Source organism: Manis javanica, chromosome 7 (genome assembly GCF_040802235.1).
Source record: "Manis javanica isolate MJ-LG chromosome 7, MJ_LKY, whole genome shotgun sequence".
NCBI lineage: Eukaryota > Metazoa > Chordata > Mammalia > Pholidota > Manidae > Manis > Manis javanica.
In genome coordinates this window covers 90,105,537-90,120,995 of record NC_133162.1, presented here as the reverse complement: position 1 = coordinate 90,120,995, position 15,459 = coordinate 90,105,537, and the positions used below count along the sequence as shown (strand labels likewise).

General features: G+C 39.5%; 1 protein-coding gene across 18 annotated transcripts in view; it reads right to left on the bottom strand.

Annotated features, from left to right (window-relative positions):
- Nucleotides 1–15,459, bottom strand: part of SIPA1L2 (signal induced proliferation associated 1 like 2) — a 300,638-nt gene that overhangs the window by 113,892 nt on the left and 171,287 nt on the right. For all 18 annotated transcript variants that reach the window (XM_037025563.2, XM_037025562.2, XM_073241286.1 and 15 more), the window contains 3 exons: nt 14,743–14,846; nt 5,520–5,677; nt 122–698 (listed from right to left, as the gene is read on the bottom strand). In XM_037025563.2, coding sequence (XP_036881458.1) covers nt 122–698; nt 5,520–5,677; nt 14,743–14,846 — 839 coding nt within the window. The remainder of the gene's footprint in view (nt 1–121; nt 699–5,519; nt 5,678–14,742; nt 14,847–15,459) is intronic.

Here is a 15,459-nt window from a genome sequence, read left to right as displayed (position 1 = left end):
ACAAGAAATCGTAATCTATTCCCTGGGTGCCATAATCATGCTAGAATTCCCACAGTAGAATCTGTTGTGAATCTTGGACTAAACACCTATGGATGGCGGGAAATACAGAACCTGCACTTACTCCTAGTCGCTGAACGATTTCCCTGACATCTTCAGTGCAGTTATCCACATTGGACAGAAGGATACATTCTCCTCTTTCATAAAACACTTTGATACTCATTAATCCAGATGTCCACCCAATGACATCCCTGCAGGAACAGTTAAACACGACGTTCTTGGACACCTTTTCAATCAGCATTATGAACTCGTTGGAAATCCCAAGCAGACATTCAATGTCGGCAGACTGGCCAAAGTCCCGTGCTATGACGTGCCACATGACCGCGCCAACACTGAACAGGTGGGCATCCTTCCTTGGCTTTACTTTCTCCTTCTTCCTGGCACCCAGCGTGATGAAGCTGAATCTCACGGAGGTATCCACGGTAGCGGCCGTGACAAAGTTCTCTGCCAGATCCTTCAAGTACTCTTGCCGCGTTCGAGTGGCCATTGCTCGAAACTTCTCCGATTTATGGGCTGCATTTTCTGCATTGATTACTTTGGCTAAAAGGAAGTCCCGAAATACTGCTGACTTTGGAAAAGTTACGCCTTTGGGAATTGGTGGGCCAAATGGAGGCACATCTTTCGATCTAGATACACCAACACTGGGGAAGGGAAAAAGGGAAATGATGCACTGTGATAATATAAATATCAGGCATGTGACATATATCCACATTTCACTGTAAGCTACCTGTTTTGTCGCTTATTATACTGATTCCTGGATGCCAAGTTTTTGTTTGTTTTCAAACAAAATTTGTCAAACTAAGCAGACTGGGAATTATGGGCTGAGCTGCATTCCCTCAAAATTTGTATGTTGAAGTCCTAAACATCAGTCACTGGGAATATGACTTATTTGGAGATAAGGTTTTGCAGAGATGATTAAATCAAATGAGCCCATTAGGGTGGGTCCTGACCCAGTGTAACTGGTGTCCTTATAAAGGAGATTTGGACACACAGAAAGACACCAGGGATACACATGCACATGGGAAAGGCCATCTGTGGACACAGAGAGAACACAGCCATGTGCAAGCCAAGGAGAGAGGCCTCAGGAGAAACCAAACGGCCTTGGTCTTCTTGCCCCCAGAATGGTGAGAAATATTTATTTGTTGTTTCAGCCACAGACATTTTCTGTCTGTGGTACTTTGCCACGGCTGCCCAGCCTAAGACAGAGGGTAATAATTCCACAGAGATGGATACACAGTGTCAGACAGCACCAAGCTGGTGCTCTGTGTCTCTGTGGCTGGTCATCGCTGAGGAAGACATGGCCACTTCCAATGGACTGGTGTCATCTCCAGCTGGTTGCCTGGGAACTCACTGGTAGCCAACACAATGATCATACTTACAGGGTAATGATCTTATGTGTCACTTTTTTTGAGGAAATGCTCACTTGGTGACATTTTGAAAATCTAAATGAAGGTTTTATGGGAATACGTTTTAAGAGATTCCAGGGACTGAAAAGATCAAATGTATAGTGATGGTGACAACCATCTTAATATATCAAAACCAATAATGCTCCCCAACATCTGATAGAAGTTTTAGCCATCTCAAATCCTTTTTGGAATTAAATCAAGTCTAAAGAGCGAACAAGAGACTTAACAAATGAAGCAATTGGCTGAGTGGATGAGTGAATCCCACAGCATCTACTCCCCATTACTGAGACTGAGTGGGAATTGATCTATCCTCACACTTAACCCCTGGAGAGCTGTCTCAAAGATACCTGTCTAGACTTGTGATAAGTCTAAGCACACCATGTTGCTTCTCCTCTACACTGATCAATGCACTCAGTTTCTCTATCTGCGGGAACCTGCCTTCCCAGTATTGGCCATAATAAACCCATCATGATCACCTCTCCTAAATTTGGCTTTGTCTTCCAGTAATCAGCCCAGATTCCTAGAAAAATTTTACCCAAAGAAGTCTGAGGAAGCCAAATCTTATTTGACACCTGGCAGGATTACTTTTTGCATCTAGCACTATGGATCTCAAGCTATCCTCTTACTGCAGCTTGTATGAACTTAAAGCAAAACATCAAGGAAAACTTTTTATATCTAAATAAGCTCCAGGAAGGCTCTCCTTACTGTGGAGTTCCATAGTGGGCAGAGGGAGACATGTCTTAGAAGAACAATTCTTTTTTGTCCCAAATTAGTGACCGTAGTATCTAACAGGACATCTTTTCTACAATGCATGGTATATTACTATATGATCAACTGTAATCCTGTACACCTCAACTGAAAGTTGTATAAGAAAAAGTAGCAGAATTTAGGCATGGCTACTCCATGATTAATATGATATTCTGGGGGTGAGGATCAGTTAGAGATCCCTGGTTACACAAGTTTATATAATCCTAATGTTTTCAAGCACAGCTTTCAATATTCTTTTGTCAGGTTTAGATAATTTCCCCATGGGCTGAAGCAAGAATATGTCTCAGAATTTCTTATTTTACCCAAATAACTTGATAGCGTTTGTTGATGAATTAGCTGTAGGACAACTCCACTGAAAACAACACAAAGATGAGCACCCTTAACAGGCACATTCAAGGACTGTTAGGAGAGCACAGTGGTGAAAAATTTCATGCCCTTGTTGAGACTTCAGCTCCATCACTTTGAGGCTCTGAGTTTGTTACTTAACCTCTCAGTGCCTCAGTTTCCTCATCTGTTAAATGATGAGGTTGAAATAATGCTATTCTTAAGAACACACTGTAGGGATTCAATAATGCATGTAGAGCTATTATTATCCAAAGTGTTGTTACCATTATTACTGTCACAACCATCATTTTAATCATCGATTTAACATTATTACCTGATTTTTGTCAGGAAGGCCTACATATTTAATTCTCTAACTACACTCTATAGCTATCCCTTCACTTTTAATTGACAGTTAGCTATGCAGCAAGAAGCTCACTCATTCAGTTACTGAGAGATGCATTTTGCAGAGTTTATCTCAGAAACTATATAAACACATGACTGGCCCTGCCATGGCTACAACTACTGAAGTGAAAGAATCTGGTATAAAAAGGGAGGTAATTAGTTAAGCTTGTTTTTATATAATTTCAGGCTGAAATGATTTACATGGAGCTTTAGGGATGTTGCCTCATCATTTATCTCAATAGTGGACTCAGCACTACTTCTAGAGAACTCTGCTGCATCCAGGGGAATGCCTCAGAGCACCATGCTCTTCTACATTTCTGGACATGTACACTTGTGAGGCAGCACACTTTTTATCAGAGAAGGTCATCTCACCCCAGTTGACATGTCTATAGACCACAGGTCTGTACTAGGTGGCACTGCAGGCCCTCACTGCCTCTCAACACCTGGACAAATATTCACAGGGGTTCACCTGAGGCATGTGCCACCCATCTAGCCTTCTGTAAATCACATCTGTTGATTAAGACATAGCAATTTAGATAGCAGTAGACCTGGACAGTATTTTATCATTTCCTTGGAAATTATATGAATGACTTTATTTTGCCACTAGTGTTTTCAGGAATAGCACCTGAAACAGAGCTATAAGGTGCGTTTGGAAATTATGGACTCTGTCACCTTATACTATGTGATTGAGTGAACAGGCCTCATAAAATGTTATGTAATTAACTTGACTATGGTATCCCAGAAGATTATTAGTGATTCATTGAGGAGTACATGTGAAATTTTTAAGCATGCTTGATTTGAATGTTTATGAGGCATTTTCAAAAATTCGAGGCACTCTACTGACTTTATATCTGCATACCATTAATAAATGATAATTTAGTGGTTTCTTAAATGATAATAAAGTGGTTTGTTAAAAACTAAGGGCTACATATCTGTATGATTTGCACCTGCTATATTCTATCATAGAACAGTCCACTTTTTTACAGGGAAGACCTTATATTTCTATAAAAACTGGGTTCAAAAAAATATCCCTCCCTAATTAATTTAAACCCAGAAAACCTAGTAGATATTAGTGATTTTTAAGATTTCTTGTACTAATGAGTAACTTCATGATATAAGCATAAACTAAACATAGAAAGTAACTTAAAGTATTTGATTTGACCTAAAAATAGCAGCCAGTAAAATAACACCAAATACAATAAAGCCCTAGGCCTAAATTTCCATTCCTAATGGAAAAGTTCATTTAAGATTACACTTCATAATTCCCATTCATCGGGTGAGATGAGATCTCAGAATAAGCCAGTTTACCATGTTTGCACCAATACTGTTTTAATCATAATGTCATTTAAACAGAGTAGGTATTATGCTGTTTTCAAATATTTTTTAAAGTAGTTCTAAGCATTTAGACCAGTGGTCTTTAATCCAGGTATGTGTAAGGAATTCCCATGGGAGGAAAACATGCAGATGCTCTGGTCAATTCCAGGTCTATTATTACATCAGCATGCCACACAGTGGGGCCAGAGAATCACTACATTTAATAAGCTGACTGTGAGGCAAAATTCAGGCTACCAGCTCCCAGTTTACAGACTGTGTTCTTTCCAGATGGGTGGAACACCGGGTGGGGATGTTAACTGGCCACCTCTGACAGACAGGTTTCTCTGCCTTTTGAAGGGCATGCCCACAAGCAACCCTGGTTCTACCATTCTCATTGCTCACACTCAGGCACCCCACCTGGCCTGGCAGGGGCTGAAAGGGCAACTACTATTTTAAAATGATAAAGGGAATAACCTTTGAAGGAGGGCCAGGAACTCTCGTAGGTGTTTTGTACAATTGCTGCTACTTATTCTTCGTAACTATACATTGAAATAGGTACTATTGTCCTCAGTTTTAGAGAAGGAAGTGGAGGTCCAAACCGTAAAATAACCCACACAAGGCACCATGATGAGCAATAGAGCTGGATTCTAACTCAGGTCAAAGACCCACACTTTTACTGATACCCTCATAGCAAGATCTTTCGGTGGCTTTTATTTCCTAAGAAAGAGTCCAAGAGCTGGGGGAAAGAGGAAAAAAGCAGGCCTTGTCAGAAGCCATCCTGGGATTCCGAGGCACACGTATGACTTTTTGAAATCACCAAACTAGTGCCAACTCCTTATGTGTTAGTAATCCTTGCTGCACTGCTTCCTGTAATTTGGATGAAAAGAAATGTACCACCAAAATAATTACCCCGGCTAGAGAGGACTGACACAGCTGTACCATCCACTTATGAAACTGATAAGCTATGTTCCAGCAGGGGCTGGATATAGTTTTCAAGGGGAAAACTGAGGCAATGTGTAATTAATAATTTTTGAACTGCAAGGCATTTCACTTTTTCAAAATGGGAAGAAGGCAATTTTTTCTTACACAAATTTCTTATATTTCTGAGCAAAGATAGTGGGAAATATAATTAGAAAAAAAGGATTATTATGGAGTTAGAAATAATAATTAAAAACAAAGATATATGGGTAAAAGATGTTCTGTTGAAATAAGCCTGGGAGAATAAGAAATGAGGGCTTGCTGACTCACCTATAGCACACACTTTCGGTACATGGGCTGTGCACTTTGACTATGACGAAGACATGCTGAAAGTGGGACCGGACGCTCTTCGGAGTGAAAGGATGTGCTCCGGGCTCTTGGAACACAATGGTCACGATGTCATTTCCTATATGCCTTTTCCTCAGAAGCTGAGGTCAAGAAAGTGAACATACACATACACAGAGTTACAAACAAGGTTTTTGATAAAAATGTACCTACATATGGTTTACTCCTTTTCAACTTAAAGGAATTACCTAGAAAAGCAGTCATTCTTTGGAAGCTAGTGCTCCCAAATGTGGCACAGGAAAAGCCCAAGGGGCTGGGCCCGAACGACCCATGCAAAGAACAGCTTTCATGTTTAAGTTCCACTCTTTCACTTTCAAATTCAACTTGCATTCTTTCTCCTTTTCACCTGTATTTTTTTTCACCCTAAAGTAATACACATTAGAACTCAAAAGGCTTTAAGGGATTTTATAGTTTAGCCTCTTCGACTCAAAAGGAGGAGACAGGATCCATGAGAGAGCCCAGATTTGCTTTAGTCTTACACTGGTGTGTTAGGGGCATTAATGTGTGTCTAGGGCTCCCACATGCATTTCTGCAACAAAATTACAAAAAACTGTTATTCTGGTGGCTAATATACTCGAGTAATTATGTGAAATTTGGCCTTTAAAATGTAATTTGAAAACACAGAATTCTACCAGAATAGCGACTAGAAAACCCAGTAGCATGTAATTTTATAAATTACAAATATGGCAAGAGAGAAGGAACCCCAGAGAGGTAACATTTTACCACCACCTTTATTTTTGATATTCCTTCTCCCAAGAATGCTCTATTCACCCCAAGTTTCTCTAGACAACTCTGGTCTCTGCTTAGATGTCTCCGATCTCTGCTCACCCAAAAAAAACCTTCCTTGACAAGCCTATGGTGGCGCTCTGCCCATTCTAACACCCAGGGCTATTCCTGTTACAGCAGTAGTTGTACTCTATCCATTTGTTGGCTTACTTTTCCTCCATCAGGTCATAATCTCCTGGAGGGCAGCGTATGTGTCTATTTCCTAAGCTTCTAATGACCTGCCCAGGACAGAGCAGACACTCAATATACATTTGCTAAATGAATAAACAAATGATACAAATATATAATTATAGCCACATATGCTGTGCAATAAAATTATGACCACCTCTAAGTAAATGCTGATAAATCCACATACAGACAGGCACTCTATAAAGTTAAGCAGTAAAGAAAGCTATAGTATCTGTGCTCAAAAAGTTTTATGATCTTCAGTTTTAATAAATACAATAATCTTTATATGAGTTAGTGATGTCATTGAAAGAATGGCACAATGTTGGGTAGTAAATCTCTCTTCACCAGTAATAACAAAGACAACAAGCTCATAAATTTGTTTGGCACCTACAAAACCTGTTTCACTGTAAAGAGCATTAAGTTCAACTTTGCTCAAAACCTTTTAAACCCAGATACAAAGAAGATTTCATTGTCAGGCCCCTGACTTGTGATTTAGCATGATAAAAGGCCTGGAAAAGTGGGGATGAAATATTCATTTTTCCAGAGTTCTTTCTCTCTGTGCCAGTTAAATCCCTGATTCACATGCTGGAAAATTCCTAGTTAAATCCCCAAGGTTGAAGTTATAAACACACTAAAATCACCTTACAGTCTGAGTGAAGCTTTGAAACATTTATCAGTATACATTAACACAGACCTAGTGAGCCATCTCTAGTTTTAGAAATGTTTGCTAGATATTTAAGTAAAATGTGTCATTTCAGATGCGTGTAAACAAACCAGCAGCAGACAAGGTCACATTCACTGAGATATTATTTACCCACACTAAAGTGGACACAGATGTCAGCCACAAGAAACAAAAATGGAAGCAAGATAAGTATCTGGAACAAACATCAATAGACAAGCTGAAAATCATACTAGGCTAGGCTGCTCATCTTCCCCCATTTCCCCAAAAATTGAAATACATGATTTGTATATACTTTAAGAGAATGAGGGAAATTCAGGAACAAATGAGACTTTAAAAAAATTTACCAAGAATACCAAACACTCTGTTCAACATATCTGTTGAACTTGGAAACACAATAGCTTACACTGCACTTTACTCAGTAGCCTTGAAACACGGGGATTCTCAGGTTCATGAACAGAAGATGGGATTCACAGTGGTCAAGGCTGTACATTGAATTCTGTGGCCACTCCCTCCAGGGCCACTGCAGCCCCCTCCCGGGGGGGCCTCCACTCCATGGCAGGGCAGGCACAGGCTCACTGAGCCAGGGCTCCAATGTGGTTACTACTCCAGCAGCAAACTGGACAGCTACTCCTACCCACTGTCTCTTTCTCCTGAAGAAAGACACTGGTCCAATTCTTTACTGCACCACCAGAATGGTTGGAGCACAAATTTTTAAAGGAAATTTTAGGGCTGGTTCCTCTGACAGCATGCCAAACCATTTTCCCCTTCTAAGCATATTTTTTTGCTTTGTCAAATGGGCCAAAAACGTTTTTTTTTTTTTTTTTTTTTTTGAGAGGGCATCTCTCATATTTATTGATCAAATGGTTGTTAACAATAGAATTCTGTATAGGAGAGTCAATGCTCAATGCACAATCATTAATCCACCCCAAGCCTAATTCTCATCAGTCTCCAATCTTCTGAAGCATAACGAACAAGTTCTTACATGGTGAACAAATTCTTACATAGTGAATAAGTTCTTACATGGTGAACAGTACAAGGGCATTCATCACAGAAGCTTTTGGTTTTGATCACGCATCATGAACTATAAACAATCAGGTCAAATATGAATATTCGTTTGATTTTTATACTTGATTTATATGTGGATCCCACATTTCTCCCTTTATTATTATTATTTTTATTTTTAATAAAATGCTGAAGTGGTAGGTAGATGCAAGATAAAGGTAGAAAACATAGTTTAGTGTTGTAAGAGAGCAAATGTAGATGATCAGGTGTGTGCCTGTAGACTATGTGTTAATCCAAGCTAGACAAGGGCATTAAAACATCCACAGATGCAGAAGATTTCTCTCAGAACAGGGGGAGGTGAGGTTCTAAGCCTCACCACTGTCGATCCCCAATTTCTCACCTGATGGCCCCCCTGCGACTGTGCCTGTCTTAGGTTGTTCCTACCTTGAGGAATCTTACCCGTCTCTGGCTAACCAGTCATCTTCTGGGGCCATACAGAGAGATGTAAAGTTGGTAAATGAGAGAGAAGCCATATTGTTTGAAAAGGTTAGCTTTTTACTTCTTTGCAGATTAATGCCCTGTGGTTTCTATGCCCAGCATTTGTCTTGAGCAAAAACGTTTTTAAAAGTCTAGTTAACTTAAGCATTGTTCAAAATGCACTTTGTAGAAAAAAAGTGTGTGTGTGTGAGATGGAGGGAGGGAGCAAGGATATGCATTAAGTATAGAGTAAAATCTAAAGCTCTTTGTAGAAAATAAAATAAGAGAAAGTAACACCTTGTCCATTAATAAGTTGCTTGAATTTGTTTAGAAACCAAAGAAATACAACATCTGGGAAGTTAACATTATTCATTGTTTTCTAAAATTTTTGTCAAACATTAAATAACCTAAGTAATTTCCTGGACTTTTTATACAAAGACAAATATTTTCTTTAGTAGTGAGTTATGCTTTTTCCTAACAGGTCAATGAAATTCTGTATAATTAGAGTCCAGAACTAGAAGGGGAAAGGAGGTGTCAGCCTACAAACAAGTGTAGCCAGCAGAACACAAAGGCAAGCCTCTGGGTTACCAACACCCCCCTGGCACTACCTGTGTCAGGGATTAAGGAATCACATTTTTAGGGTTTACTTCTCATTCCTAGACCCGTGAAGCTCCTAACATTTTCTCATGCCAACAGAACCAACTTAGCATCTTCTGTTGCAAGAGTGTGCTAATAAATACTGTATTAGATTTACATAGATGATTCTACTAAATTTCAACAATCGATTCAAGCTGGGAAACAGGAATAAAGCTCTTTTTATGACAAGGAAAGTGAAAATGTGACTCTTCATCCAATTCAGTGGCAAGAAGCAGGCAGACACCACAGAACTAGCACCCTTTGGGTTTATTCTAATGAATTCCTCAAACAAATTCAAGCGATTTGAAAGACCGAACAATCAGAAGGAAGTGAAAACAACTGTCAGGCAGCCACACATGGATCAAAAATGGCATGGAGTTGGACCAGGTCAGGTCTGCTTGTCTATGACCAGGTTCCTTTGTTAAGTTCTTTTTTTTTTTAACCTAAGCAAGATGGGCAAAAAAGCACCTTGCACCTAATTTAGAGGGAAGCAGGGAGACAGGCCCACAATATGGAAGAGAAGCAAGCGGTCAGGATGTGGTTGGGAAGAGTCTGAGTCAAGGAAGAGAAAACTGAATTTGAAACTGGAGAAAGCTAATCTCCACAGAGTCTGTCATCTTAAGAAGCAAATATGTGAAAATCAACACAATTTCAAAGAGAAAACTACATCATTTAATGACTATCTTACAAATTCTGGAATTCAAAGAGATGAGCTCAGAACTGGACAAAAAATTAAATGTAGCCCCATAAAAAACAAATCTAAGTTCTGGATCTTAGTGCTTGGGTTGTAATCTAAAGGTCAGGTCAGTAGGAGCAGGGTTGACCAAGACTTGTTTGACCTTATCCTTCCTATCTCTCTGACCTTGTCTCCTCCCCACACTCTTTCTGGACAGCCACCTTATTCCTACAACACAACAGCTTGTTTCTGCTGCAGAAACTTTGCACTTGCATATCTCTTGCTTGGGAAGTTTCTGTGTGAGAGAGCTAGTTTCTCCTCCTTCAGAGACCTTCCTAATTTTGCACACATGCACACAAAATACACGAGTCCAGATGCACACACACACCCCACCCCCATCTCACGTACTCTACATTCAAAAGTGCACCAGTGATTAGCATTTTGCTGTAAGATATACCAGTGTTTCCTGTGGAAAGACATGGAAAAAGTGAACACAGAAGAGTAGTCTAAATGGTAAGAGGGAAACCTATACACATTACCACAAAATATAAAACATCTGTATTTGGAAAAGTAAAGCCTTCCCACTCTACCACCCACAGAAGTGAATGCTAGTTAAGCACTGGTATTTCAGATCAGCAAGAAGATCATATCAAATATTAATTACCATTTCAAGGATTCATCACTGGCTTATTATTTTATATATCGTATAAAATATTTAATATTAAAATATCAAACAAAATATTTTACCAACAGCAAGAGCAATGTGTAAACAAGTTAAGTAAGGCTACATATTTTCCAAATGGAGAAATAGAAATAAACCAAAAATGTGAATTTCTAGTAATTTAATAGCAAAATGAAAATAATAGGATTAGGAAGATAAGTCAAACAAGTCTTGGTCAACCCTTCTCCTACTGACCTGACTTTTAGATTCCAACCCAAACACTAAGATCCGGAACTTAGATTTGCTTTTTATGGGACTACACTTAATTTTTTTGCCCAGTTCTGAGCTAGCTCATCTCTTTGAATTTCAGAACTTGTAAGATGCAGTTTTCTCTTTGAAATTGTGCTGATTTCACATACTTGCTTCTTAAGACAACAAACTCTCTGGAGATTGGCCTTCTACAGTTTGGGCAATACCAAACCTTATTCTAAGCTATTTATTATTATATGGTATAAGTACACGTTCCTATTTAGGACCTGTGAATAAGCTAATCATGGAAAGCTGAATAAACATTTTATATTTTTCCAGAATATTCCATACTATTATTTACAGATGAACCCAAGTACAGTCCAAGCCTGCTCAAACAGCCCTTAATGAGGTGGATTCCTCCAGGATTTGAATGGTTCCTTAGCAGCACTAATTAGAGACTTAAAGAAGGAAGTACATAAACCCTTTAAGAGAGGAGCCAGCCATCTGTCTAAATTATATGGAGAACGCTAGCTCAAACCTAACAAGCTGTACCTCTGCTTCCTCTGGAGAGGTCAAGCCCATCCCTAGGCTAAGACTGGAATTCTTCAAATGGAATCTCAGAAACCTAGGGGCTTGGTCTTATTCCTTAGGAACCTCTATGGGGCTACAACATCCCATCCACGCAGGGCAGCTTTAACTTTATCATGCATTAAAAAAAAAAAAAAGTTTACTATGTACCAGGCACCATGCTACCTCTATCTGTTTTATATACTTAGTTTGAAGAAAAGGTTTCTCTGCCAAAGTGAAGTTTAAAGCTTACTTGTGGAGCTCCTTTCACTAATAACATCCCATGATAGCTTAACTATGATTTGTCTAAAATAAGCAGAAGGCAAACATATAGGGTAGGCATCTCTGGGAAAGCAAACCCACTGCCAGCTGGGCCCAGATGGGGGCTATGGGGCCACAGAGGAGGGAGAAAACACTCCAAGAGCAGGCAGGCTCTTTCTCTTTCCCCGGCTCCGGCTAGCTTTGCTTTGTCAGTCAGTCATTCCAGAGACTGAACTCTTCTGCCATTGTGCTGAACTCTCTGAAGATTTTTAATACATTTTGGAATCAGCTTTCAGCTAGATTTATTACAAGAACAAACAAGACATTATACATGATGTGGACGAGTCTGGACCAGTTTAAATGTCACACATACCACGGTGATCATGAGGCCAAAGTTATAGGCACAATTCATGCATAGGCCAGTTAACTTTCCTAAGTTCTATGGTGCCAAACAATAGGCATGAACTCGAGCTAGCATTTCAGATATTTATGCCCTTGGTAGTAACATAATTTGCGGGCATGGATGGGGTCGGTGAGAGATACACAGTCAGTACAACCTGTAACAAACTTGGAAAATACACATTCTAAGATTGCACAGTGGCATTATTAGCGTACAAACAGAATATTCTGATGGCAACCCATGATTAGCAAAATATTAAATGTCAAAGCAAAAATAATTTTCTGATGTTATTGATAAATGATTGATTCCCTTACTTTTGTAACTATTCAAGGCCTTGACTTTTCATAATATATCTTTAGGACTGGGAATGGGAAAATAAAATGCAAATTAAGTCATCTAAAATACTTGTGTTTTATATCTAATAAATTATAAAATAATAAAAGCAACTAAAACTTATTGAACATTTTCAATGGGCTAAGGAAGCCTCAAAAAAATCACCAAAATCCAACACTAAAAGGAGATTTCATACAGCATCTAGTCCAGTGACATTCACATGTGCCACATCTCCCCATCTCCAAACCCATGGGAAGTATCTTGAAAACACAACAGCGTTCTTTCCCTGTAAGCCCAGGTGCTACCCTAAATCCTTCTCAATACAGAAGCTGCAGTTGGCCTTCTAGACCACATCCTCCTTACACAATTACCAAATTTCTTGAGCAACTAAGAATGTTATCCAAGGCCAACAGGCCAGTGACTACAGTTAAGCTGAGAATGCAAGTTGGCTGACTTACCTCCCACTTGCCACTCACTGCTTTTTTATTATGGTGACTTACTCACTAGTATACAGATTTCCCAATGAACTGCATATAAGATCATATATGTTCCATGTACAGTAAGAGCAATTAAAAAGGTAAAACAGTTTGTAGAGTTTTCTACCTCTAATCCATCAGCATAACTTACTCAATGCAATGGGGTCTCACTTAAGTTAAAAAAACAAAAAAGTCACCAAATAAGTCTCTCTCTATATATATAGGAGGTTTGTAATGTATACTCTCAATTTACAGGGATTTTTTTTTTTTTAATCTCCAGTTCAGGGAGTTTAAAACCCCCACCCATACCACCACCCACTCCCTTCTCCCCATCCACATTTTTATGTATAAGTCTTTTCAAGGATAGTTTCAGCAAAAAAGTCAGATACAGAAAACTCAGGAACCCACAGATTTTAATTACCATACAACATAAAGGGGTTGAGGAAGCATGTTTTGAATTCTAGTTACAGTTAAACCAAGAGGACTTCAAAATTCCAGAGCTTGCCATATGTAAAATGACAGGGCCAGTACAATGACTGCAGTAATTAGGGAGCTGGAAGGGCTTTGTGGTTCGAATACTCAGGGACTAGGGTCAAAAAGCATGGGCTCTCTTCCTGCCAGTATCCTGGCAGATTTCATTGCCCTGAGGAAGCACTACCAGTATCCTAAGCAATAACTCACAGAATTCAATTACTGAATGATTCACAACTACCTGCCAGACAACAGCACTGGTGTAAAGTAAGCTTCAGATCTAGCAAGTCCATTTGGTATTATTTCAGATACATGTTTTAAGAGCTAGAAATCCTTTAGGTTAAAGCACACGTGAATACATACATGTGATCTAGTGGTAGGAACACTATCGTGTAAAACACAAACAAATGTACAACCAAAAGATACAACTCCTGGCAGTAGTGGAAAGAACTCTGCTTGCTAGGAAACACTGCAGGACATTTAGGAAAGACCAGGGATGGAGGTTAAGCATTAGAGAGGAAATGAGAAGTGGGGCTGTTGCTCCCAATACAAAGAGCCAGGCTGGGAGGCAGGAGAGGCTTTCTTACTCTGGCTATGGAACCTACAGTGGTTTTTGCAACTGGTGAGGGGGACGGAGCAAACAGATTCTTCTTTGGAAAATGTACATTTTGACTACCTTCACTGAATCCCACTGAGCATTAAAAACAAATGAAGAAAAATTCTCTACAATTAAGTTTCATTCATTTGATAAATACTGGGGTAACTCCTGCGTAGTCCTTGGTGATTTAATATATTTAGAGCAAAGGAGTGCAGTTAAGTAACATTAGGAAAACTAAGTTTCCAAAGCATGAAAACAAAGTTTGTTTTTACTCCGGTTTAACCCAAACACAATCAAGTCCCTAAGTTAAGTCATTCCATGAATGATTAGGAGATCCCTTCTTATAGAACTTTCTATAATTAAGTTACCTATCCACATGTGGAAAACTAAGTTCAGGTTATATAGTTGGCCTATTTATAATTAACACAGTTGACACTGGTTTCCCTTAAGATTTTGTCCAGCAAGCAGTAAAGGTGCATGCAGAAGAGTTTCTAAGTTTTATGAGGAAAAAGTGCAATAAAGTTTGTGCAGTAATACTCCCTTTTAAAGCTGAGATACTTTCAAATGATAAGAGTCGAAGATTAGTAATGTTGTTCAAGAAAAAAAGCCAAAGATTCTTTGCAAATTTCAAATGCACTGATACTGTTGGTGGGCAGACCTCAGACTTGTAATCTGCTGTGAAAGGAGAGCGGCGGGGACACGCACCTGCTGTCTGTTGTTGGGCATGTGGGGAAGCATGGTGGAGACGTGGAACATGAGCTCGTAGTCCTTGTACGTGGTGTATAGGGAGTGAGTTCCTGTGGAATCAGCTAAAAACAAAGTGGTGACAAAAACAAATTAGGCAATTACAAAATTAGCAATTCAACCCCATTATTACAAAAGGAAATTCAATTAAAAAAACTACGCTCCCCACTATAAATGACCAGTGTCTTGGTGGTGACCTGCTCTCACTATGCACTATTTCCACCACTTCGCGGTTCACGTCTACAGCAGGAGTGCTTGGTTTCCTCACCTGCTCTCACCCACGTGCTTTCTCCTGTACTCTGTTTTCCCCTCTCCTGCCTTCCACACTCTCACCTTTGCAATGCTATATGGATTCAGAGGATCCACTGTGGGAGGTGCTCCTGCCCCCCAGCAAAGGTGGGCAGAGGAGGAAAGCAGCTGGGGGTGTGGGTTGGTGCAGATCTGGTGCAAATATCTGGAAGGGTATGAACTAACCAGTGGTCACTCTGGCCCATGTGTGTGTTTATAGTTGACTCTTACTCTCGGGCACTTGATTATCCAGAAAAATGAAACAGGATTGACTTAATATGGAAATGGGAACAAAATATGGTGAGGATTTTTTTCCCCTAAATTACCTATTTAACTTTCCTCTCTTTTCAACAGGCCATGCAATGACAGTTATATGATTACGACTTAAGA